Source organism: Agelaius phoeniceus, chromosome 3 (genome assembly GCF_051311805.1).
Source record: "Agelaius phoeniceus isolate bAgePho1 chromosome 3, bAgePho1.hap1, whole genome shotgun sequence".
Classification (NCBI taxonomy): Eukaryota; Metazoa; Chordata; class Aves; order Passeriformes; family Icteridae; genus Agelaius; species Agelaius phoeniceus.
Window position 1 is genome coordinate 100,834,184 of NC_135267.1, and position 26,377 is coordinate 100,860,560.

General features: G+C 42.8%; 1 protein-coding gene across 2 annotated transcripts in view; it reads left to right on the forward strand.

Annotated features, from left to right (window-relative positions):
• The window catches only part of SPRED2 (sprouty related EVH1 domain containing 2), a 59,337-nt gene extending 43,064 nt beyond the window's left edge, over nucleotides 1-16,273 (forward strand). For both annotated transcript variants that reach the window (XM_054630527.2, XM_077175978.1), the window contains exons 5-6: nucleotides 12,255-12,404; nucleotides 12,817-16,273. In XM_054630527.2, the coding sequence (XP_054486502.2) occupies nucleotides 12,255-12,404; nucleotides 12,817-13,467 (801 nt within the window). In that variant the 3' untranslated portion in view covers nucleotides 13,468-16,273. The remainder of the gene's footprint in view (nucleotides 1-12,254; nucleotides 12,405-12,816) is intronic.
• The last annotated feature ends 10,104 nt before the right edge of the window (nucleotides 16,274-26,377 follow it).

Below are 26,377 nucleotides of genomic sequence, written 5' to 3' on the forward strand. Positions count from 1 at the left end.
TCTTGTTTCTTTCAAGTGGTGCTGGAAATTAACCCATTTATTTTCTTGCTGTTTCTGCTAATACAAGCAGGCTGTACTCACTGATAATTCAATACTATTGTCACTGAAACAGTGGTATCATCTGGAAAGGCAGCTGCTCTTTTCCTTAAGTCCTTCAGAAATGCAGAGGCAATTACTGTGTACTTCAGCCTATAGATTGTCCTTGCTTACTCTTAGTCATAACCTGTCATTTGGACAGACGGATATATAAAAATTACTGTGGTGTGGAGGTACACAGAACATAAAATCTATTTATTCTTTTGTATATAACAGATTCATAAGATGTAAGTGAAGAGCTCAAGGGAGCAGATAGGAGAAAGTTTGAAGGTTTGTTTGCTTTCTTTAAAAGAAAGGAGGGGGAGTAAAGGTCTTGCACGATTTATGTATTGCTTTATTGTATTTATCATGAGGGTTTTTTTGCTTTTGTGTCACTCTCTGATAGGTAAAACATGCTTTTCTTACTGCAGATCAGAAATTGGCATTTTAACACAATTCCCAAATTGACTGAATTTCCATTGCTTTGGTGTTGTTTCACTCTTAATGAATTACAAATAAGAAGAACAAGTTATTAAACAAAAAGTTTCTGCATTGCTATCAGATATTCTAAGGCTCACTGCCCTGTAGTTTTTATGTAGCTAATTATAGCAATGACTGGGATGTGTTGAGCTACTTTGCTGAGGGTAAGCAATTTCTCTTGTCACAATTCTTCCTCTCAAGACCATTTTTTGTAGTGTATTTTTTGGCTCTGTACCATTCCCACATACAAACACAGTTGGTCGTGCAGCAGGATTGGGATATATCCTGCAGGAAACGGAAATTTGATCTTTTGCTGTGGTGGAAGTTTCCTTATAGCTGCATCTTGCCAGAACTTGTGTTGTAATTTGTGCACCAGTTAAGTATTCAGTTTTGTTCAGTTTGTTCAGTTTGCCCCAGCAGTTGAAAAGCAATTTCCTTCTCTCCTCCTCTCCTAATTCTTTCCTCCTCTCCTTTTCTCCTTCTCAACACCCATTTTGTTCTTTCCCTGTGCTTGGATGATGATATGGTGTATTTCAGTGTACCAGCTCTTTACATTTTGTACTCTATTATTTTTGTTATATATAACCTGACTTGTATTAATTTAAGTAATCTTCAGATTGCTGAAGGTGTTGTTTTCTTGCAGGATGACCTTTAAGATAAAAAGGGTCATCAGGAGACCTGCCTGTAGGATTCCTTGTACAAAGGTGACTTGGCTGGTGCCTCTCCAGCTGTAGTTTCAAGCTGGTGAATTTGTGATCAGAGTGTGTTGTAGCACCGTTTCACTCTTGCAGTCAGCTAGCTGCATGTTTGTCTTCTGAAAAAATAATTTGGCTGTCTAGTAATGTACTTAAACTATATGATGAGTTAAAGTGTCAAGCTGTTTATGAGAATGTTCCCTTTTAATTAATCTGAAACTGCATGCTGTAGTGCATTTGTGTATTTAAGGCACAAATGTGTCAGAAACAAATACAACCAAGAGTAAATTGCCCTTTCATAACACAGTAAAACAGAGTGGGAAAGGGGTTTGTTTGTTTGTTTGTTTTGGGGGGGGTTGGTTTTTTTTTACTTTTGCTTTTGTTCAGCTGTGGTTCCCAGGGCATTTCTTTGGTATTATGTAAGGGGAACCTGATTTGAGTCAAGATGCCTGTGAAAAGCCAGTTATTTTTCAGCCAGCCCAGTTCCCCCACCTTGCTTTTGCAGCACAGTCATTCCAAGAGTGAAGTTGATGTGAGGGAGCAGGATTTTGGGGCTGCAGGAGTTTTTTTAGCACCTATATGAAACCACTGCTGAGGGATGCAACTTGACTGATGCATCTTTAGCCTCAGCAGATCAGAGACCAGCTACTCCATCCCCCTTTTCCTAACACAGCTGACTCTGTGCTGAGCCAACCTAGGGAAGTGAACCAAAAACTAGCCCTATAAAAGAAAGTGAATACTTTTCCGGTGGTTTAGCTCCTGGAGCCAGCTTGCTGTAGGGCTGGAAAAGCAGAAGTGCTGGCCCAAGGGAAACTGGAGCTGATGGGCTGAGCTGGAGGCAAAAACCCTCTGCCACCCCACTAACATTCATGGTGCCACCTGAAATTTATTGCATACCCCTGGCCCTGCATCCATTGCCTTCTGCAAGACCTCTGTTGTGCTGGTGATACAAGTAAGGTGGTTCTTGCACTTGTGTGTGGTTTAGGATTTGTGGCATTTTTCTCCTTCATGTTTCTACTGTGAAATTCATCCTTCAGTTGAGACTGGAAGGAGATGCCAGGATAGCTGAGGCTGTGTTGATGGGGATGTGTTATGGCCAGATGTATGCTTTTACCTTGAAAATACATGGTTGATACGACTGCAGCTTTCCATTAGGTTCCCTCTTTAATCTGGGCTATGCAGTCAGCCTTTGAAGTGTATAGGCCTTTCTTTTGGCTTCAGGGTGCTTGAAAATTTGACAGAGGCAGAAAATGGCCTTTCCCATTACTTGCATATCCAACCTGAGGAAGTGGTTTTCAGCACTTTGTAAGCTGCAGTCTCACTGGCTGCTGTGTTGGAACAAAATGCCTTGTCCCAGGGCAGGAGGAGGCAGCAGGGACAGCTGGATGTGGGGTGTCCTGGCTGGCCCCAGGCACTGCCTTTGAAGGTGACAGACAGAGTAGATGCAGCACGGGGTGTAAACACTGTTGGAAGGAGGCAGCCTTGGCCAGGGCAGAGCGATGACTGACAGCTTCCTGTACTGCAGCAGGAGGGATTAGGGAATGGCTGCCTGGCACATACCCCGGTGGGAGCCAGGGATGCAGGTCGGCAGCGAGCAGGAAAAGCTCTCTGCACCATTGGCACGGGGAAAAGCATTTGGCTCCTGGTGCTGAGCTGGAGCATCTGTCTGGGCAGTGATAGGAGGGGAGCTGAGTGGGAACTGTGGGGCCAAGGAGTTGCTCTCCTCTTCGTGAAGGAGCCTGTAATTCCCACCTGCTGTGTAAACACTGGCAAATCTGATTTGAATCTGTCGTCTTGTGTAATAGGTAGAAAAGAAAAACCCAAAACAGACAGAGAGTTGAGGCTGCCTGGAGTGTGTCCTTGAATTTTGGATCCTCTCAGATGATTGGAGTTGGAGGGTTTTTGTTTGTTTGTTTACTTGGGCTTTCTTTTTTTGGAGAATTTGGGAAAGAAAATGAGTAGTTTGGTAAAGCTTCGCAATGAGACATGCTTTTTATATGAGGCTTCAATATTTTTCTTTAAGTTGACAGATTCCCCTTCCCACCCCTAGAAAGAAAAAAGAAAGCAAGAAAGAGCGAAAGAAAAGCCATAAAGAAACCTCACAATTTTCTGACTGAAAAAATATTGTAAGGTGGTGTCCCCTCTGCCCCCCAGGATGTGTTTGGTACTAACTGAAGATGAACAACAGAATACCAGAGTCTGGGGAGCTCAGAGTGGACCTCTACCCAGTACAGAAATGCATTATAAAGAACTGCATCTAAATAGGCCTGTTTCCTTCCCTCACCTGTATTTTGTTAAGGGTCTTCTTGCCCTGTATCTTGTAAATACTTTATGAAGTGATTGTAGGAAGCAGTTCATATGTCTCTGGCACTTTCTGCAAGAGGAGAAGGAAAGACAGAAGTAAATAAGTGCCATTACATTTTTAAGCAGAGCCTGACATATTTGCAGTGCATATGAAGAGGATATTTTAAAAGTTTGCATCAGCTGTTGGATTCTATTTTGGTGATAAATTCCAGCTAAAATATCATCGATGTTCATAACTGTGTGAATAAATGACCCCTAACTGACTTCCTAAAATATCGTATCAGTCTTCTGTGGGAAGTTTGCATTTAACTTCGTTTTTTCTCCCTCTGTTTGCAGCCTGTTGTATTATATAGGAGGAGCACTGCTGGATTTAGAGGCTGCAGCGTACATAGCAAAGACATTAATGATGGATTAAGTGCATCAAAGACATTAATGATGGTTTAGGTGCATCAATTCTTTTAGCTTGGCTAATTTAATTTTCTGTAGTGTTTTTCTTCCCCCCTTATATTATTCCCTGCCCCCTCCTTGAAAGTTTCTGTACAGAAGAGCTGGGATTCATGGTGAGTTTTGTGGAGCCATCTGTTCCCAGCTGCACTCAGCTGTCCAGTGTTTAACACCCCCTTATGAACTTTGTTCCTTTATTTCTTTACCCATCTTGCCAAAGGAACGTTTCTTGGCAGTGTTAGATGTGCTAAGTTCCCTGTCAGCACCTGAAAATTAGGAGCTCCCCTTCCAGCTTCCCCCACCTCTGCTCTCTGTACCTCTGTGCCACCACAGGGATGGTCAGCTGAGGTCAGGGAGCTGATGCAAAAGTGATTTTGGGCTGCATTCCTGTGGTCCTGCTCCCACGCATGCCCACAGAGCAGGTGGTGGCACTGGTGGGGGAGAGAAGCAGTGGCCATCACCTCCCCTCAGCAATTCAGACCATGGTGGCCATTCTCTTGGCCTTAGCAGAGGACAGCTGTGGTAATGTGGGTAATATTGTTAGAGAAAGTGGCTCTGCTGATCTTTGCAGAGCTGTACAAGCACAAATGTTGGATGCTGGAGCATCCAACAATGCTGTAATCCATACCACAAGGTCATTTTCAAGGTATAAACAGATTAACAGATCCTCTGCAAAAGGGAAAAGCCAGCCTCTATCCCTAGATGGTTTTAAGCAATTGGTTAGTTAAAACAATTCCCAGGTTTAAGTAAAAAGATCTGTTAAAGCAGTGTAGCATGTCTCAGCACGGAGAAATCCAGTCAGGCCACAGCACGGAGGAGTTGCAGGAATGAAGAAAGAGTAGGAGTTCTGGTAAGGAGAGGCTTTCCACATGGATGAGGACACAAGCACCTTGTGGGTAGACAGAGCCACCCTGCTCTCACCACTGTACTGTGGGATTGCTGTGCTGCCTGGGGGATTGGCCCTAGAAGCTGCGCTTGTGGTTTGGGTTCCCCCCCCCCCCCTTAAAACATTCTGGTTTTCCCTTGTAAGTACCTGATGCAAAGACTTTCCACTGAAGCAGTGCTCTAGCCCAGTGTTGCAGTAAGGGGGAAGGGTATCCTGGGAAGGAAATGCTGAATAGACCTGCTCAGGGCCTCTGGTCCAGGTCTCAGTCCCAGCAAAATGGGATACTGACTTACTTCAGTCCTCCTCTGACTTCTGCAAACAAAGTTTCTCTTTGTATCTCTTCAAATGCCTGCTTTTGCAGACATGTCTGATGCCTTGCATGAGGCAAGTAGTGAAACAGGAAAATCTCCCTGAGGTTTCCCCCCCTTACCACATCTGAGTGTTTGTCATGTCATTTCATCGTGTCTGAGTCTCATATATTCTTTTCACTTCTTGAAGTGAGCTGTTAAGCCACGTCTGTGGCCCATGCAGAGCTGCCCAATGATGCCAGAGTTGGGTTTAGGAGGAGTTTAATGGAGATGATCTTGTGTGCTGAATTCTAATAAATGTTCCTTAAGTTTTGCTGACTTCAGCCAGCACAGCCACCAGCATCTTTATGGCACTAAAAGCTATAACCACAAAAACTTAAAATAAGAAAAGGTAGCAGTAAAAAATAGCTAGCTGTCTGCACTTTATATTGGTATTTGTTTCAGGGATGACTAGAAAACAAACATGTGAGAAATTCTACTCCTGTTCTGGTATTGGACAAGTCTGAATCCATGCTTATTGTAATGGTTGTGTACAGCCAATTTGTCTTTGAACTGAACTGAGATATGATCTAACATGAAGCTTTTCCTTCAGACTTTCAGCAGAGTAGAACTGCATTCAGCTCCAGCCATCCCCAGTGGATGAGAGTGGCAAAATGTTTCAAAAATGTGTGGAAGCAATTTTCTGCAATACAATTTCTGTCTTGTCTTCAGTGATGGGAAACAAATAGAAATTTGACAAAAGCATTTTCTTCTATGGTTTTGTATTGCTGTGACAAATTAAAAGCTTGTGCTTAGGAGACAGGAGTCTCAAATCTTAAAAGATTTTTCACACTGAATCTTTTTCTTAATACTTGGATCATCTAAGGTCTCTTTGAAATGGGCTGTCTTTAAGTATACAGGGCACAGTTAGAGGTTGATGGAAAATGTCAGCTGTTCCTTTTTCTAAATGTCTTGAGAGAGAAAAAGGTGTTTCGAGACAAAATTTAGGATTTGTGCTGTTCCACTGTCTGTGAAAGTCAGAAGTGCTGTTTCTCTTTAGGCTTTAAAAATAAAATTTTAAAAAGCTGGAGGAGAACGGAAGGACTTGTTCTGGTCTGGCAAGATTAGACTGAGGGAGTTCTGGGAGACTATATTTTATCTTAATTTCTTTGGAGAGGTGGAAGTTTCTCTGCCACGCATCCGAAATAACTCTCAGACTTCCTCTTTGTGACGCTCCTAAACAGCGGCTCTGTAGATAAGGCCCAGGCCGGCACAGAGCTCGGTATCACTCGCTTGCTGAGCTGTTTTGCTGGTTTTATCATTCTTCCTTTCCGGACTGATAGCACAGCTTTGCCTCCCCATATCCCAGTGAAAGCAAAGGGTCAAGTGAGATTGTGCCAGGGCTCCTGAGGGATTGCACCTGGGCAGAGCACACCAAGGCTCCGGCTGCCGGCGGGGAGCCCATTCATTGCAGAGATCTCGGCCGGAGCTGGTTGGGCTGTGGCGTGGGAGGATGCAGCTCTTTGGCTGTTGCTTTTCCAGGCTCATCTTCAACCCAAGCAGAGCTGGGTTTCTTGTCCTGGGAATGGTGGGGATGCCTTCTCAAAAGATGAGGTGGCACTGGGCTCTTCTTCAGCATGGTCAGGCTTCAGCAGGTGGACCCAGGAGCTGCTGCAGGGAGCTTTGGCTGTTGCAGAAGGATGCCTTCGGTAAAGGTGAAGTTTTGCTTTTCTCTGCTGCATGTCAAGAGGCCCCCTTGGATGTTGTGGTGTGTGGGCTTGCATGGCAGTGGGAGATGGGAAAAGTGGAGTGGGGCAGTAGAGAGCAGGTTGGCTTGTGCTTCGCAAAGGCCAGGCTGGCATGGGGTTTTGATTCCTTCAGGACCATTATTTGCAAAGCTAATTGTTCAACATCATGATACATCTGTTCCCCCCTGCTTCATGCAACCATTAACCATTCTAGAGAGGAAAAAAAAATCTTGTCTTGCTTGACCCACAGTTATTTTTTACAGCAAACTTGCAAATCCTTTAGCTGGCAGAGAGCACTTCTGGAAGTTTTAAGTGACAGAACTCCATAATTTCCCTCTGGCAACCAATTTCTGACAAGCTGCCACAGATTGTATTGCTTCATAATTCTGAGAGGAATCTTTCTTGTAGTCAGCCTTGCATGTTGCATCACACAGAGTGAACCTATTCTGTGAAGCCATTAGAGGCAAGGTGATCAGTCCAGTTCAGAAGCAAGAGAAGTCTGCTTTTTCTCGTGTTTTTTTTTTTCAAAGATGATCATCTGTGCTTATTGCTTAGGTATCTGGTTAGCCTTCTTGTGTAACAAATCCATTTCAATGAGAAATAAACTGCAGTAAATGATTAACATAATCCTCTTTACTAATGACTGGGGTTTTTTAATTTAATGAGTCACTTCTGAAAGTCTGAGGGGGAAACAAGGACATACTTTTCTTTGTTTACAGTGCCATCATTTGCCTGTAGAAGCCTGGTGTTGTTTCTTCAACACATGCAGTACGTGTGCTTGCTCAGATACGTCCAGCTCACTTGCAGCAGGAAATGTGTTGCACAGGTTTTATAAAATTACTCTTACAGTGGTGATTAATGATTTTGTTATCCAGGCAGTGAAAGCACAAGAGTTTGTGACTGCTATAGCACTCAGAAGGTTCTGGTATGAGCAGCACAAATCTCTCATAATTGAGCATTTGAGGGCATGTTGAAACAGAGTTTGTTATCAGACTCCCTGTTCCAACAACTTTTAGTCTTGGGTTCTTTTCTCTTTTGTGACTACTGGGCATGTTTTCAATAGTTTCCCCTCAAAACCAAATGCTGGAGCTGGATTGGTTTTAACAGGTTTGAGAAGAATATGGTGTTTCTCTGAGAGACCAGTGGCTCAGTAGTTTAGGACCTGATTTTCCATCAGTGAAACAGCCTGTGTCTGGAGGCCACATCCTTTCTAGATGTATTTCTGTAGGTGAGTGTTTGTATTTGGAAGATTTACAGCAAGCATCTCATGTTTCCACCTTTCACCACCCTCCCCAAAATTTTGCTATGCTGATGGTAGATAATCCCAGCCAAGTCCCAGTCTTCTTGTGGGGGACAGAAGCTGTTCCCTGCTTCCCTCACGGACAAAGTCCTACCGTCATTTGTTCTTAGTGGCACTTGGTTGAGGATGAGTGTGCCTTTTCTTTGAGAATATGCCTGATTTTCACTGGTCACCAAGTCCAGGTTCAGTCACAGGGGAGGAGCATCGAGAAGACAGAAGACTTACAGAGGCTTGAAGCATCATCATGCCTCTAATCCTTGGTCACTTAATTTCTTCTGAGGGTTTCCCTCTGGCTTCTTGAACCTCATTTTAGCTATAGCCACCATCAGAAGTACCTCCTTCTGCCTGAACCTTATTTGAGCCTGTTCCAGTGAATGCTTTGTGATCTTACTTTCTGAAGGATACTAGAAGAATAAACCCTCCCTGCTCACATTCCTATGGGATTCACAATTCAGTAGACTTCTCATCTTCTTGGTCCCTTCCATGATCTCTTTTCCGGGCTGGAGAGACCCAGGCTATTTAGTTAGCTGTTGTTGAGAAGCCGTCCCATGTCCTCTGTGGTGCTGGCCATGGCTCTGTGAGGTTGCCATGATGGGAATACCCTTACTGAGACAGGGTGGAGAGGGCCAGCACCACAGACAGCATGGAGCAGTACAGGAGGTACATGCGGTGCTTTGGTGGTTGTCTTTTTTTTACCCTGTTGCTGAGCCGCCAAGTGGACACTGTCACAGAGCTGCCTGTTTTAATCCCAACACCTCTTTCCTGGCCAGCAATAACTGGCTCAGAGGGCATCATTCTGTGTGTCAGATCAAGGTGTTTATGTCACACTGCTCTTTAGGTTTAATTATGTTTGGGGGTTTTTTAGCATCCAGCATGTTAAAAGTCTCTCTGCATTATGAGATTCTTAAGTAAAGTTTTCAGGGTCAACTTTCATTTTGACTCTTGTGAATAACAAGTTTCATCTGGAAACTGTGTCATCATCTTGTTCATCTCTTTCCTTGTGTCATTGATGAGTGTGCCCACCAGCACAGGTGAGGGGCCTGTGGGTTTCACTGGTGACCTTCTGCTTGGGAGGTAGGAGTTTTCTACCTCTTTTGTTTTCTTCAGTCCTCAGACCATGCATTCATGTGTGTTAAGAGCACTCTTCCCCTATGTCAGTTTGAAATAGCGAGGGACCTTGGTGGAATATTGGTTTTTGGAAAGTACCAGTGCTTATCCCAGCTGATGGTCAGCAAGGTAACTCTGCAGACACTGCATTTGTCACCCAGCTACTGCCTTTAGTGTCACCAACCAGGAGTCAGCATAAACTTCTTTATGGATGAGTGAGCAGAGACCCAGTCTTAGATAGGTTGATTTCCCCTTTCTGGGTGCTTAGAGTGAGTATTTGTGTTGGCAAACTGCCCATCTAATCTGAGGACATTGAATGTGGAAATGCAGCAATTTTTAATAAGGTGAAAGTGGAGAGCAGCGCCGCAGCCTCTGGTATGCTGCAAACAGGTTTTGTAGCCATGTCAACACATGTGGAGGAGAGGCTCAGTTGCCCCACTGGGTCTAAAGGGAGAAGAAGGTGTGGAGGATAGCAAAGGTAGATACAAATCAGGCAAGATAAAAATCACTACAAGCTCTTTTCCAGTTGCCTATTGCAGAAATGCTGTCTTCCCAGAGAGGCAGCAAATAGCGCAGTGCTTGGAGGGCTGGTTATAGCTCCCAGCTGCCCTGCTGAGATTATCAAGGAGTTATATCTAGTTTGGGTGGGATTTTTATTTTCATCCAGGACAGGGAGGCAGTTGCAGGACGGTATGTGCAATGACCTCCCACTGGGTTGTTTCCCCCAGGCTGCATTGTTTGGACCATGAACACCCATGATGTTTTCAGAGTGTATCCACAAAAGGCTTGTCCCAGCAGGGTTCAACTGTGGATCCACTGAAGCTGAAGGGTCCTGCTGCCTGCCATGGTGCCATTTTAAGGCCCTGCCTCTTTTTTGCTTCATGTCAGTTGAAGTTTCACTTTGAGAGCAGGCCGGAACTGCCTGGGCCATGGGGTGTGTTGTGTGGCTTTCTGAGAAGCTTAAATCACAGCTCAGCATCTTGGTCTGCACCACATACAGCTCTGCAGGAAAGGTACTTCTGTGAGTACCAATATGGCTGTTGTAACTAACTCCTGACTCTTCTCAGGGATTTCAAACAAGTTTTAAGCTTAATGTTACTACAAAACATTTGTAGAAACTGCCTTTTTTTTGTTTTTAATGTCCCCAAAATGTGTGAGATATTGCAGGGCCTGAAGTTAAGTCCACAAGAATTAGCTTTGAAGGGTTTAAACCCCAGATTTGAACTGCCTTTGTCTAATAAGTTATGAAGACTGATGAAGCCTCTTTTTTAAAAGAGCCTGAATATTGGTGCAGCCTGAATATTGGTTCCACTTTAGAGGTGTTGTTAACTATGTTAAGAGTTGATTTGCTTCTGTGTACTTGTTTAAAAAAAAAAACCTAAAACAAACACACATATTAAAAGTCTGTTCTTAATGGGAGTCAGCCATTCAAAACTCATTCTGCTTGTTGTACCTCTCAGATAACCCAGCCTGGCTTTACATCACACTGCAAACAACTGTGTATTTGCTTTCAACAAAATAAGTTGGGAGTTCGGTGCTTTTAAAGTGCTGCAAGAGTTAAAGAGAACCAACATCTGTTTTTGTGTTGTAATGCTTCAAGGTGTTCTCACCTTTGGACAGAGTCTTTCAGAGTGTTGTTTTCAGAATAAACAAATATTCACAAAGAGGCTTCTTGTATTCTTGGAGCAAGAAATGCGTCTGGTGCAATTCATTGGAAAATAGTATTTAGAGAGTGCATTCTTGACAAGGAGAGAAGGTTTTTCAGGTAAAACCAGTCTTCTGCTACTACTGATACAATTCTTCTCTGCTCTAGTTGTGCAGTCTCAGCTGACTGCAGTGGCAATCAGGACCATGGACTTGTAGCTGCAGCACATCTTGTTAGTTGAGAGGAGGGTGGGGTGGAGATTTCTTTTATTTCAGGCACCAAGGTTTCAGGCACATGCAGTGCTACAGCTGTTCTGCTTGTTGTGCATGGAGGCTCTCTTTTCCCTGCTCTTGGTTTGCTGGTGCATTTAACAACTGTCCATAGATATTCGTGGTATTATGAAAAAGCCCAAAACTTATAAATAGAATTAATGGGCAAAATCCTGAATATTGTATGGCAACTGTTTTAACCAAGGAAGGGCTATGGAGAGATGGTGGCTGACATTATTACTTCTTTGTGTGTTTCTGCAGGAAGAGAAATAGGATTGTTAAGATGCAGTAGGTATTGGCAACAGCATGTTACTGTGTGATGTTTCACCCTTTCACGATCATTGTTGCATAATGATGTAACTAATTAACCTAAAGAAAGTGCTCAAAGTGAGGCAGGAATGTATAAAAATACAAGTAACATTCATTGCACAGTAATAGTGAGTTTCCAAAAAGTGACAAAACAAGAAAAAAAAGCCTGACATTTTTAAAGGAAAGCTGATATTCAAGTAGCTGATGATGAACTGGAATTCTGTGAGTGTTTGGAGAATGTGTAAAGGTTAACAAAATTGCCAGTATTTTTGTAGCATGGGTGACTGGTGGGGTACAGCCTGGGCACACAGATGCTCTCTCTGAGCCCTCAGGACCTACAGGGTTGCGTCATTTGCCGGGGTTTAACTTTGCTCTTCGGAGGTAGCTCCTGGTGAGCACTCATCATCCCACCATGCCCAGGATAACAAATAACATGCCAAGCAAATACAAGTGGTGTTGGTGAATATGTCACGGGCAGGCTATGGCATATTATTTTTCCATGTGTGTGGTGACAGCTTTTATGGCCTGGCAACAGTGCTGCCTCTTTCAAGTATTTTATGTGAAATTTCATTAAGCCTCCAGCGGTCAGGTGTTGCCAATATTGCAGGTGTGTGCAAAGTCAGTGAGTGGCAAAACATCTCTTAATGCCCTGTGCTGTAACAGCTGAATGTATGACAATTTTTTTCCCCTTTCCATTTAAAACAGAATGCTACAGATAGCTCCTCCAACTCCTCTCAGAAAAGGGAACAGCCTGTGCGAACTCTGGCTTCTCCTGCATCCTGTGAACACCGAAGAATTTGCACTCGTGGACACCTTCACGACCATTACAGCTCTGACCACTACCATCTAGAACAAGTAAGGTTTCTTCCCAGTGTTGCTACCTCTGTGTCTGCCAGAGTCTGCCAGTGTTTGGTTTTCCTCCACATGCCTGAGACAGCTCCCTCCTTCTGTTCTCCCCATTTCCTTCTCAATTAGCTTTAAATGGCTTCATGTTATTAAAAAAAGAGGGGGAGGGGGAGGTAACACTGGTTTAGCATGTTCTGTTGTACCACATGCATGCAGGCCACTGTAGGACTGTGACAGTTTTACTCCCTCATGAGCCAAAGGCTGGAAAAGTCTGTGATGGATCATGGTGAAGGGCATATAAAGAAGGAAAGACAAAGTTTCTAAGTATTGGCTCTTCAGGAAGCAAGGAGACAGTGATTACCAGTAGCAAAATGAGCTTATTTATCTTTTCTCTCTCCTCATCTCTTTCCTACTTCCACAGTCAGTACCACGATCCTACCGGCACGTCAACTTTCCAGATGATGATGAGGAGATAGTGCGCATCAATCCTCGGGAGAAGATTTGGATGACTGGGTATGAGGATTATCGCCATGCCCCAGCACGAGGAAAGAACTTTGATCCTGATGACATGGACTCCTACGTACGTTTTGCCAAAAGCGAGGCCTCAAAACACGAATACACTTATCCTTATGTAGACAACTCGGACTTTGACCTGGGTGAAGATACCAAGGGTGCTGTGATAAAGACTCAACCTGTCAAATTCAAGCCCAGGCGGAAGGAAGATGGTGAGAGGTCGCGGTGCGTGTACTGCAGGGACATGTTCAACCACGAGGAGAACAAGCGGGGTCAATGCCAGGATGCTCCAGACCGCGTCAAGACTTGCATCCATCGAGTGAGCTGTATGTGGTGCGCAGACACTATGCTCTATCACTGTATGTCCGACCCAGAAGGAGACTATACAGATCCTTGCTCATGTGACACCAGTGATGAAATGTTTTGCCTCCGGTGGATGGCCCTTATCGCCTTGTCTTTCATTGCTCCATGTATGTGCTGTTACTTGCCGCTTCGGGCTTGTTACCACTGTGGGGTCATGTGCAGGTGCTGTGGTGGAAAACACAAAGCTGCTGGATGACTACAGATGCATTCAAAGTGTTAGGTTTTTCCTGTAGTTCAAGGAACACGTTGGTTTTGGAGCACTGAGGTCACTCACTTTAATGCAGCCACTGTGCCCGACAGCATCCGGAAACCACCAGTTGGGATCACTTTACATTGGGTCATCTGGGGCTCACACTGCATTGATTTGCTCATCAACTGTTCTAACTAACTAACCTACAGCATAGACTTTTGTATTATTAATCTGTAATCAAAACAGACTGTCTTGTACATGTTTAAATTTTTTTTTTCATTTAAAATGAGTTTGAGAGAAGAACTGCTTTAAATGGTGGTGGATTGTAGAACATCTCCAGGTTATGTCTGTCTTGCCTCCGCTTGTGTGGTACCAACAGCGTGTTAGCAAGCTTTGGCGTTTCTAGAAATGGGACGGTGTAGTGAATGAGATCTCACTTGGAAGATATTTTAACTTACCGTCAAGCTATTGTGTATGTATAGAAGGTGTGCTAGTAACAAACTTGTACCACAACACAGTATTTCTGTCACTGGTTTTCTTTGGGTTTTTTGTTCTGTTTTCCAAAGCAAAAATAGCCATCTAAGCTGCAGTTTCTCTTCTAGGGTCCATCGTCATTTCCTTCAGCAAACATCTTAAATTATTTCTCTGTTCCTACAGCTCTGCGAACAGAAAGTAAGGCTCAGTTACCATAGTCACATAGCCATTGAGAATCTGATAGTCCTCCTTACCTGTAATCATTTCAGACCACTACTTGAAAGGGAAACTTAAATTTTAGGCTTTTCTCTTTTCCCTAAATAAAATGGAAAAATTGGAAAAATGTGTTTTCAGAGCTCTGCCCAAAAAGAAAGGGAACTTCTTCGTAGAGATCTGTGAATAAAACACTAAGGTTCCAGATGAGGAAAATTGTTGATATGCAAAGAATTACTAACAATGCAATGTCAAAAGCACTATTATGGCAATTCTGGGGAAATGCTGCATTAAGTGGTGGATTATATGGAAAATCGTGTGTGTTTGTTTTCTGTATCCATGAGCATGAGAACATTCGCGTCCACTGTAGTAACAACATTTAGCAATCCAAGCAGGTATTGAAAAATCCAAAGCCAGGATGTTAACTACTACTTCCAGTCTGTGACCTGCGGTCCCAATCTGCCAGATACTTCCACATGTCTCAGCACGTTGCTGTGAGCCTGTGTGCGGGATGGAGCATGTGAGTCCTTGCAGGAGCCAGACTGAGGCATCTGCCTGGCTTTTCCCCTCCCCAGTTCACCACCCAGGTTTATCAAGTGGATGCATAAGGTGCATACAGCAGGATAATATTACTTTAATTTTTTTTTATTATTATTTTTTTTAATGTCATGTTGTCTTGTGTACAAGGCTTGTAATTAGCTTGGAAAAAGAGTATTTTTCTAATATATTACAAGGAATAGCCAAATAATTTTTATTAAAAAATAAAAAAAAAGATTTAGCGCAGTGAGCTCTAACTAGCATAGTACAATCCGAATACTTTGAGGCAGCTAGGGATTGGCTTGTCAAAGCTGGCACTGCTGTTCCTGCCATAATTTCTTTCTGCAGTAAATTGCCAGTGGGCGCATGTCCTTTCCCTCCCTCTATTGCACATTGACATCAGTCTTAAAAGAGAGGATTTTTTTTTTAAGAATTAATTTGCCAAATAAATGTAAAAGGAACGCTTGCCATTCTTTCTTGGTGGAATGTCCCAACGGTTCCTCTGAGAATTAATCACAGCTTTTTAGTCAACCGTGAATTAAGTATGCAATGTGCTTATTATACACTATAGAGTTGGGTAGGTTTAATTCATAGCAGTTACAGGGGATTTTTTCAGTTGGAGAAAAAAAAAATTGAATGATAGTGGAAAAGGGATGGAGTGTTACACTCTGGGTGATATGTCTGGGTTTGCTGAATGAAATATAAATATTTTGTGCCTAATAGCAGTTGACAAATCTCTCAATGGTGTCTAGTAAACATCAAGCCAGCCTCGTAAAAAAAATAATTATTGAAACAACCTTTTCCTTTTATTTCTGTTCTCAAAAGTTGTTTCATGTAAACAAACATCTGTAAGATCTTCTCTCTATAAAGCACAACACTACAAAAAGATCTTACAGTTTTTTGTCCGGTCTTGAAGTGCCCCTATTTATTTAAGTAAAGTAGACATACTCCAAGCCTTTCTGTATGTCTGAAAATAAAAGTTATTAAAAAAAAAGTCCCTCTTTTTTATTTTTTTTCTTTCCCCCTCCTTCTTCCCTCTTCTCTTGGGTTTTTGTAATACTTGTAGATTTTGCTGCGTACGTTATTTGGTTTGTGATGGCAGTGGTGTAAGGGCACAAGGATAGAAATGGGTGGTTTTTTGTAAATATTTCTCCTTAATTTCCACACTGCTGCTGAACAGTGTGTAGCATTCTCCCAGTCAGCTTTGCAATACTGACATCAATCATTTGAGAGAAATTATTCAGATTTTATTTTTGTATCTGTGGTAACAAAAACATTAACCAATTTTTTTTCCTGTTGTGGAAAGGTTTTGGGTTTTTGTTTGTTTTTTTTTCCAAGCTATTGCTCACGTTAACAAATTAAAGTGCCTGAAGCCTCATCATTATGTATCTATATACTAAAAGTTAAAACCCTGTTGTATTGATTTTTATAAGCCTTTTTACCTCTGTGTAAAAAAAAATATATATACAAGTGTATGATGTACATTTTAGTTCTTAACTTCTTTTTTTATTGTTTCTAATATGTATGATCAGTGTAGCTATTGCTTTAAAATGTACCATGTAAATACAAATACATCATATCAAAATGATGTCGTTTATTGTCAGAATTATGCTGTTTATTGTTGTTGAGGTGGCTGGGGACTGAGGGGGAGACAGTATGTGGGAGCATCTCCAGAGCTCAGGGTTTCTAAGGAAAAAAATGGCTCAATTTTACAATTTTGGGTGGCAAAGGCTGCTAAGCCTTGGGCACAGGCCATTCTCATCCAGACACAACAAGGGAGGACGAGGATGGGTTGGTTTTTCCTGGTGGTTTTTAGGTGTTTTCTGGATGTTTGGTGCATTTGGCGGGAGGACATGGCCTGGCGGCACCAGGCCCCAGTAGGCCCTGGCAGCCATGGCAGCAGCCAAGGCTCCCTCTTGCTCTCCCTGCTTTTCTCCCCTGAGGCCTCAGCGCCCACACGGCTCTGGGCTGAGCTGGAGATGGTGCAGGGCTGTTGTTACTTGGCTTTGTTTCAAAATCTCAGCAGGGCTCTGAGAAGGGGGGAGCAGGGCAAGGCCACAGATGTGGCTGCCGAGCAAGCAAGGGCCATCCCGGCTGCTGAGCACACACGGGGCAGGTTTGCAGCCACTGGGAAGGAGATATGCCTGAGGAGCCTGGCACAGCCATCTCTGCTCAGAGAGGCTTAGCATGGAAAGAGAATAACCCACTTTAAATGGATACCAGGCTGCTACCAATCAATGGGGGAAATCAGGGAGAAACCAGTGAGTATATCTAAACGTTTATAATTATTTCCAACGGCTTGGTCAGGCCAACACCAACCACATCTGCCGAGCCCAGGTTTCTTTTTCCATAGGTAAGTGATGATAAGGCTGTTGCTCCTCTTTTATGTGCTGCTGGTTGTTTTGCTGCTGAAGAACAAAGCTGCCTCAAGCAGTATGTAGGAGAGGAGGCAAAAAGCACACTTTTTATTCATTTATATTTGTTTACATATTCCTAGAAACATGATGTGTTCATATAAACAAAGATTTCTGTGTACATTTATTATACAACTGATGATGTGTGTATGTTTTTTAAAAAGACGTGCAGCCCTCATGAGAAATGCTCAGTGTGGGTCAGGTGCTGTGTTCAGGACTCTCTGCACACAAGATTATTCAGTTTGTGTTTGGCTCCATCAGCAGCAAAGCTGCAAAGTATTGCTCACAGTCCATCACTCTTAACTAATGGAGAAGAACTTCAACCCTATTCCTTCGCCATTTGGATTTAGCTCATCCTACAAAATGCCTGGCTAAAACCATGTTTCTTGCAGCCTGCAATGTCCTCTTGCTTTCATCCACAAATCCAAAGGTGTTGCTTATGCCTGGATATTTCTAAACTGAACCAGAAAACGTTATATTTGGGCACTGAATCTGTGGAAAACACAAGTGTCATCAAGATACAAGGCACCATGAGCATCAGCCAACTTTCTGCGGCATAATTTACTACTGTTGTCTGTCTGGGACAGGTTCTGTCCTCTTGGTAGGATGCAATCAGAGACTGAGATTGGAGAGAACACAGATACTGTAAGCTTGCAGCCATATGAAACCACATGTTGAATATTTTATGTTTAAAAAAAAATCTAGTTCACTAGTAAATGTAACACAAAATACATTTTAGAATAATGTCTTCACCCAGGCTGAGTTTTAAGGTCTGAAAATTGCAGCTTGGCATTTTCTAGCAAGGACTGGACACCAAGTGTGCAGCTACCATTGCCTGGGTCAGAGTGGCTCTCCAGGTCTCTCTTTTCCCTATTTAAGCAGCAGCTGTGCTGACCCAGCTCACACCCAGGCTTTTCCCATGGGATGGCATCCTTGGTTTCAGACCAACACAGTTCCACCTGTGTGAATTGTTCTCCTCATAGCCTGTGAAATGAAGGAGTCAGAGGGTAAGGAGAGGATTTTCTTGACTGCCCCCTCAGGAAGCCTACAAATGCTTCTAAGAAGCCTCTCCTTATAGAAGCAGCATCAGGTCAGCAATGGCAGAGTGAGTGGAGGGCAACTGCAAGGGGTAACCAGTGTGGTTCCCTCCAGCTCTGTTCTTCTCTAAGGGACAAAGATAAAGAGCATTTCTCAGCAGTGCAGCTGCTTGGCATTGCTTTCAGGGGCATGAGGAGAGTTCACCTGGCCTCCTTTAATCACTGGGTTGGAGGTTTCTCTCACTCTGCTTGGAGAGTTTGTAATTTAAATGTGCAAAACAGACTTACCCCTGTTGTGAAAACAAGTCCAAGAGTTTGAATGACTTCCATAACGTCATATGCGGGATTTGTGACACAGTCTGGCTTGGAGTATCCTGAGCACAAGTTCACCACCATCTTCATCCAAAGGTCGTTTCTCCTATCATCCTGGAGATTAATCAGGAAGTTTGGGCTTTGTCAGGAGCCTTGCTGCATGGAGCATAAACCAAGCTGCCAGCAAGGGGTGTGTAAATCTTCTTTCTCTGCTAATTCCACCTAAAAATGCAGATTTGAAGTAGCTGTCAGGATGCCTGGAAACAAGAGGTATCATTGCATGTGTTCTCAGTACTTAACACTGACAGAACTTGTCTTCTTATAATAAAAGAAATGCAGCATTATTCTGTGAGAGCAACAAGGAGATACTTTTCTTTCTTTAGCACACAATGTTAGGTGAGCTAACATCCTCCTAACACCTTGTCCTTTTCCAGGATGTATTTAGCAATTGAATTCCTTAGAATCTTGATGACATCTGTGGAAATAAATAGAAAAATGTTTGGCTTCCACCCAGAGACAAGATATTTAAATGGTGGAAAGTATGTGTGTATTTCTGGGGTCTTATACTTAGATCCCCACAAATATTTTTAGTTGCTTTCCTGCAGTAATGCACAACCATCCCATGCCATTCATCTCATTCCCTACTTGTAAATTCATTTAGGAAGAGTTGACAGACTTTGGTTTGGCTTCTGTTAGATTCCAAGCCTGCTGCCTAACATCATGTGAGACGGGGTCTCACAGCAGTGCTCTGGGTGTTTGTAAGGAGAATGGTTTGTGAGGACTGTAACACATCCAATCTCTCTGCCTGAGCCATCATAACTCCATACTCCGAGGTGGCAAGGAAAGTACAAAGTGATTTTCAGACTTAATGTAATTCATGTAATCGCCCAAGGAGTCACAGATATTAGGAGTAAGTATCATTGCCTCAGGGAGTGAGAATTAATGCATACTTTGGGATGGATAAGACATTGCCAAGTCATACACAGCCTTAAACTTAATTCTTATCTAGATTACTTAATTATTATTAATTATATAGAAAATGTCACATGAACTAGAATTCCCTTTATTGCATTTTCTGAGCTTATTTCACGATGAGCTACTAAATTGGCCAACATCTGTTTTAAGGCAACTGACAGAACTGCTATCAGGCTTACTGCTTTGAGCAAGCACTTTGCTGATTTTCACACTCTTAATTTCCCCACTTCAGTGTTGTGCCAGTGTTATCTTATTAGCTAATAGAGCTCTTGATGTGACATTTCAGTGGTAAAAAAGAAGAACAGGGATAGGGAACTTGTCAATACAGTGAGACCCTTGAAGTATCAAGTCTGATATACTTCCAAATGTACCCTATCTTCAAATCAGAGATTTCCAGTATGCAGATTACATTTGGCTCTGACCTCATTCAGAAACTAAAAGCTCAAACACTTCTAAAGTTTAAAGCATCATCATCCTTGTGCCCCAGAGAGTAATTTCCAACTTTAAAAGCCCAATTCCAGAACAACTGAACGCAAGTGATTTCACTTTAAAAGTGCTTACTCTTTACAACTTCCTGAGAACAATGATAAAAGCCAGGTTACAAAGTATAACTTTCAACCACATTTTTCAAAAGTCCAGGCCACAGCTTACAGCAGAGAGTATTTTGGTGTGGGCAACCAAAAGAAACAATACTCTGCTGGTTTTGTTCAGGAGTCTGAACATTGCAAAATTCAAATCCCAATAAATTTGTATCAGAAAACTCTGAACAGCTAAAACAAAAAAGGAAATAGAAGTTAGGACTTAATGCAGATGCGGGGAATATGGTTCATCCTAGATATGAAACATAAGAAATACAATCTTCTTTTTTTATTTCTTTTCTTTTGAGGGACACCTGAAAGGAAGCTCCCATTGTCACAGTAATGTATGGGTATGGGGCCTGATGTTTAAGCTGGAATGCCCCCAGAAGTTTCCATGTTTCCCTTCTATTCCTGTGAGGACGGGCAGATGGTCTGTGCTCCAAGAGGAGCGTTCAGAGCAGTACCATGGCTCAGGCTGTCAAACTGGAAGTGTATCTATGTTATGTATATACATATCCTTTTGGAAGAGAAATCCAAAATTACCAACATGATCTGAAGTCCTAAGTTAGAGCCACCCTTTAAATAACTAAATAAACAGGTAAAACGCCAGCTGTATGGCTGACCCTGGTAGCTTGGCAACAATGAATGGTGTTTTCTGTGCAGTGATCCCAAATCTTGGGGATGGCTGTAGGATTTCTCTGTTCACTTAATGAATAGATCTCAGTGAACATCTTCATCTAGAGCAAAACCCCAAAACCTTATTAAGTGGTTGAGCCAGCCACAGAAATGAGAAGGCTTCCAAATAGCAAGCAAAATAGCAATAGGATGAAGCAGAGAGATATATTCTGCTCAGAGGAGTTTTCTGCTTTGCTGTGGCTCGAGGGTCACGTGCTGGATGGTCAGTGATGCTGTTTCTCAGGGGACATTGACTGGGCTCTGGGGAAACCATGGGCATTTTGGCAAGCAGGAAAGCCTGTGCATTCATTCATCTGTCTGAAATGGAGGAGTTTGTGGTAAGCCATGTGGCCAGAGCAAGGCAGCCTTTGCAACAGTGCCAGTTCCACAGTTTAAATACAGTTTCTGCCACAAGGCTGAGACATAGTTGTACTTCCACATGTGGCCAGAAATGCCACAGGCCTATTGAAGGCTGCAGGTTGAGCAGGGTCCTCACACTTACCCTTGTCTTTGCAGAGAGATCTCTGCAGAGAGATTTGAAGGGCTGCAATGTGCCCGGGAGGTAGCAAAAATACCACATACATTTAATTTCAAAACTCCAACATCCATCCCCAATACAATGCTATTTGCTGCATTTGTGCTTCTCTAGACTTTGAATAAATGGGTTCCTTCCAGCAATAGGTAGGAGTCTCCTGACAACTGGAGACTCTTCTCCATTTCCCTGAGGTAAAATCCTAATTCCACTTAACTCAATGGCCAAAGACCCAGACACTAAAGTGAAGCCAGGATTTCTCTCCTGGGATTTGAAGGGTTTGGATGCCAGTATCTTAAGATTTGGCACTCAGAACTTCTCCTCCACTGATAGCTCTCTGAGGTGAACTTCCCGTGATCTTCTTGATCAGCCTGGAGAAGACTGAGGGGAGACCTCACTGCAATTACAACTTCATCAGGATGGGAAGAAGGGCAGGCGCTGATCTCTCTGGTGACCAGTGACAGGACCCAAGGGAATGGCCTGAAGCTGAGTCAGGGAAGGTTTAGGTTGGATATTAAGAAAAGTTTCTTCATCCAGAGGGTGGTTTGGCACTGGAACAGGCTGCTCAGGAAAGTGTTCCCAGTACAAAGACTGACAGTTAAGAAGCATTTGGACACATTCAGGCACATGGTGTGATTGTTGGGGTGTCCTCTGCAGGAGTTGGGCCAGGAGTTGGACTTTGGTGATCTCTGTGGATCCCTTCCAGCTGAGGATATTCCATCATTCTGCTTCCCCCATCCTTCTCAGAGACACTGGATACAATGACAGTCTACATCCATAAAAGGGGATTTCTTCTACTACATCGTGCACCAGTTCCCCAGTTCTGTCTTAAAAGGGCTGTTTGAAATGGGAGCCACTTTCTGCTGCTGCAAAGGAACAAGTGTCCTAGTGACAGCTGAGGGTTTTGTGGAACCCTAGGATCACTGATTTTAAACTTAGCTTATCACCCGTTTTTTTTCCTGTGCCAAATTACCAGGATATTTAATTTAGTTGGACCTTCACAAAAGAAATATAGGTAGGAGGAGTAAACAGTTTTGACTTTAAAAGTGACAAATTGGCAGGGAGGTTCCCTCAGCCACCTTTCACTCATTTTTGGCAGCTTGCAGGGTTTCCAGCTGGCAGCAATTATTTCTGATATTAAGTTGAAATTCCAATCAAAGATTTTTTTAAAAGGCTGAAAGGATACCTGTGTAGTAACATTCATGACCAAAAGGTCCTGAAACAAAGAAGCACCTCTGAAAGGACTGTGTTTTCAAACCCACTCACATACATAACATTTTAAGAGCTGTCACCATCAGAGCACTTTTTGTGGCCAGTTCCTGAAGGAAGTGGTTGTAAAGATGTGGCATCAAGAGCAGCAAATCCAGGTGCTGAGCAGAGAGCTTTTGAACTTAGAGCAAATGCATGATATTTTTTCTAACCAGAACAACTGCTGTTTGTGACCATCTGAACTTTGAGCTACAAGAAAATGTCTTTGGGGTTCATCAGGCTGATATCCTGTCTCTAACCACAGCCTGAACCATATACTTCAAAGGGAAAGAATACAAGAAACTCTGTATTGGAATCATCTGCTAGCAGAGGAAATTTCCTCCCAACATCAGACAACTTGTCATTGATTTATCCCCTCAAACAGGAGAGTTTATGTGCCTCTTAAAAAAATCCATTTGAATGTTAACAGTGATGTGAGTTTATTCATTAACCCTAACAAATTTTTATTTAAAATATATTTGATTTCTCTAAAATAACAACTCTTCTACATTTTCTCTGGTGGTTTTCCTAGTGCTGAAATGACAGTTTGAGGGTTTTCTCCAGCCACCTTTTTATACAACTTGCCCTTGAAATGTGACAATGTTCAGGAGCTGCAGCCCTATGGCAGCTATTTTGCAAATCACAGTGTCTCCTCCTCCAAATCCTTCTCCTGGCAAGAGATTTAATCCTCTTTTATGGTTCCTGTAACCATCATTTCCTGATTGTTGGGATGATACTATGTTCTTATTGTTGTACAGTTTCTCTGGAGCCTCCTGTATGTCAAAGACCCAAAACAGATTGAGGGTACGAGGCAGGTAGTGAAAACACAGCAATTTATTGGTTTGTTTGTTTGTCAGATTGCTGACATTGAGCTGGATTTATAGGATTTGTTTTCTAGAACTCAGATACTTTCCAAAGTACAGCTCTGCTGTAGCCGTGAATATAAACTAGGATGAACGGGGTGTCTGACAGGAAGGTGAAAAGTCTGTATTTAGGCTCAATGGCCTTTGCACTGAGAGGTGTTGAATGTCTTAATTTTTTCTGAAACCCATGAGCTTGATAGGTGTAAAACATTGACCCTGCTGAGGTCAATGGCAAACTTCCCACTGACTTTAGTAAAGTATAATCACCCCCAAAATACAGGGTTATGACACTAATTATTGGCAGCTATTTTTCTAAGAGCCTGGCTAATGCACAGAACAAACAAGAATGCCTCTGTGGGTTTTATTTCTTTGTGCAAAGGTCTATGCATTTTCCCAAAACCTATAATGAAATACAGAAAAATTCTGCAGCCTAAGTTGCCATCACAATCCATTTAAGGGTCATTTATTTGGTCTTAGTCACAAACAACACAAAGATTTCCTTTGCATAATACAAGGCCTGGCCAGTTGAGCAGTTCAGCCAAATAGTAACAGCTTGGTGTTTCTGGTGCAGAAACTCACTGGTTGATGTTTGGATCCTAATGTGAGACTTCTAATCTGGTCGTTTAGTGAATTTTAATTGCTTCAACACGAAGTACGGATGAGCAGCATCTCTGGAAACCAGGCCACAGATCACTGAAAATAGTAGGTACAGGGCTCTCTAAGATGTGGGTCCTAAGGCTCTGCGCCTCATTGAATTTAATTACAGTTTGGAGTAAAAAGGCACACACAAATTCGTCTTTGGCTTGGTTTCTTACAGATTTGTATTTGCACCATTAATCTTCTGCTTGTCCTGTCCATTGCTCCAGTAATGCTTCTTGAGCCACATGTCCAGGAAAAACCAAACCAAGGTCTCGAAGACATTAATCTCCAACAGGCTTCATAAAAATAGGCATCTGGGTAAAACAGAGAGCTCTTAGTACCCTTGCTGAGCTCATCCCTGATTAGACACTGGGCAAACAGTGTGGGAAAACCCTTGTTACGAGTGCCTTACCTGTGGATAAACTCAGCTGGCAGTCATGCCGTGCTGGACACTAAACAGCCACCCCACAAGAGCAGCTTTGCTTTCACACCATACCTCTCACTTAAACAGCCAGTCGTGCTCAGACACATCCTTTAGAAACCAAGCCCTGTTTATTTCATCACTTGTGGAATACTTGTTTTAACATATACCAGTGATATCTAGGAGGGAAGTGACAATCAGAGCAAAGATATTTGTCAAGTAATGCCCTGGGTTTTTTTCAGTTTGACTCTAGCTGCTAGAGGGTCTGCTTCACAATTTGTTAATTCAGCTGTGAGTGTTGGCTGCATCTTTGAAGGACTGTATGTGGCTGATTTTTTTGTTGTTGTTGTCAGGTTGAAGTCTGCTTTCACCTTTTTTTACCATTTTCTTGTGCATCAGTATCAGTATTTTTCCATCTATGAAGCTAAATTATTGTAGTTGCAAAGCCAGTGACTCCAAGAGATTTCTTTGGGCCTCTGCTTGTATGATGAGAGAGATTCCTGTGCTCCAAAAGGCTTAAAATGTCTGGGTCTTGCTAATAATAACAACCCAAAAGGGAATAGTCTAGCTGACTGTATGTAGGCCAGACTTAATCAATTAACACAGTGAGATAATGACATACCAGCCTATGGAGCCTTCTAAATATAATTGTGTGTGGAGAAGGCCACTGGCTACAGGATGGCTTCACAAGTTAAATAGTACAGGACTGCCAATATTTAGATCTGGGATTTCCAAAAGACCACACAGAGACAGAGAGCAACAGCAACTTCTGAAGAAATGTGCATCTTTCCATGCTAATATCTCTACTGAAAGCACAGCTCAGGGGACACTGAGATCAGAAATTTATTTCCACTGCCATTCTTTATGGCTGGTGGTTGCAAGCTGGTACCTGCTGGAGCCAATGGGGTTGTTCCCATGTACATCATTGCAGAGCACATAGAAACTTTGCTTGCCTAGAAAGTTTCAGTCGTATGTGCTGCCGTATTGTTTGAGCTCATGTGAGCAGAAGTTTGCATAACAGCTCTTAAGAAAGTGGGCCTCAAAATGTCAGAGGGAGCCCCCTTTCATGTAGAAGATGAAAGCCACATTGTCTTGGCTGAATTCCAGCATCTATCCTTGTGTGTTCGAGCGGATGATGGAGGATTTCTGGTGGTGGCTCCTGAACCAGGCACCCTTTTACAGCCAATAAAGCTGAGTTGATTTGCCTTGATTTTGCCATGGGCTAAGTTAGGTACAAAGGGGTTACAGTAAACTCTTAATTGGTGGCTGCTTGAATGTGTGTGCAAGCCCCTGGTTCACCCATGTGTACAAGGAGGGCAAAATAGGGGTGCCTTCCTTTTTGACCCTTTTGTCTAATCTGGTTTGATTGTAAGATCTTCCAGGCAGAGATTGTTACTGCATGGTTGCACATTGTCTGCTGTGCTGGGGACCCTGGTTCCAGTGGTATATAACCGCCCTCAGCAGCTACTCTCACGTGAATAAAATATGACCAGCAGAGTGGTCTGAGTAATCTATCAAATAATCCCCAGCTCCACACACATACAGCTCCTCCATGTGAATCCTAAAGGTTAATTAAAAGAATCTAAAGAATAGTAGGGTTAGAGTGATTTTGGTTGAGCGCCGAAGATTGATGTAACCTCACAAGCTCCCCGGGCTTAGGGTTTTACATTGTTGCTGGCTAGTCCCCAAAAGACCAGGACTAGGTTTCTAGCTGCTCTGTGGAGGCTATGCCAAACTACAGGTTTAAATATTCATTGCATTCTTCACATGCCAAATCATCTAAATTGGAAAGCAGGAGTCTAAGATTTTGCAAAGCTGCTCTTGCACAAAAAGACCATTAAAAATTCATCGTGACAGAGAAAAAACAACAACATTGCCAGGAGTAGGGAACTTTCTGTTGACTTGGCTAATGCTGTGTGGAGCTAACCCACATTAATCCACTTAAATGGAAGGGTGAGCCTGATCCAGTAAAAGCAATAAATCCTCTTTAGAGCTGAC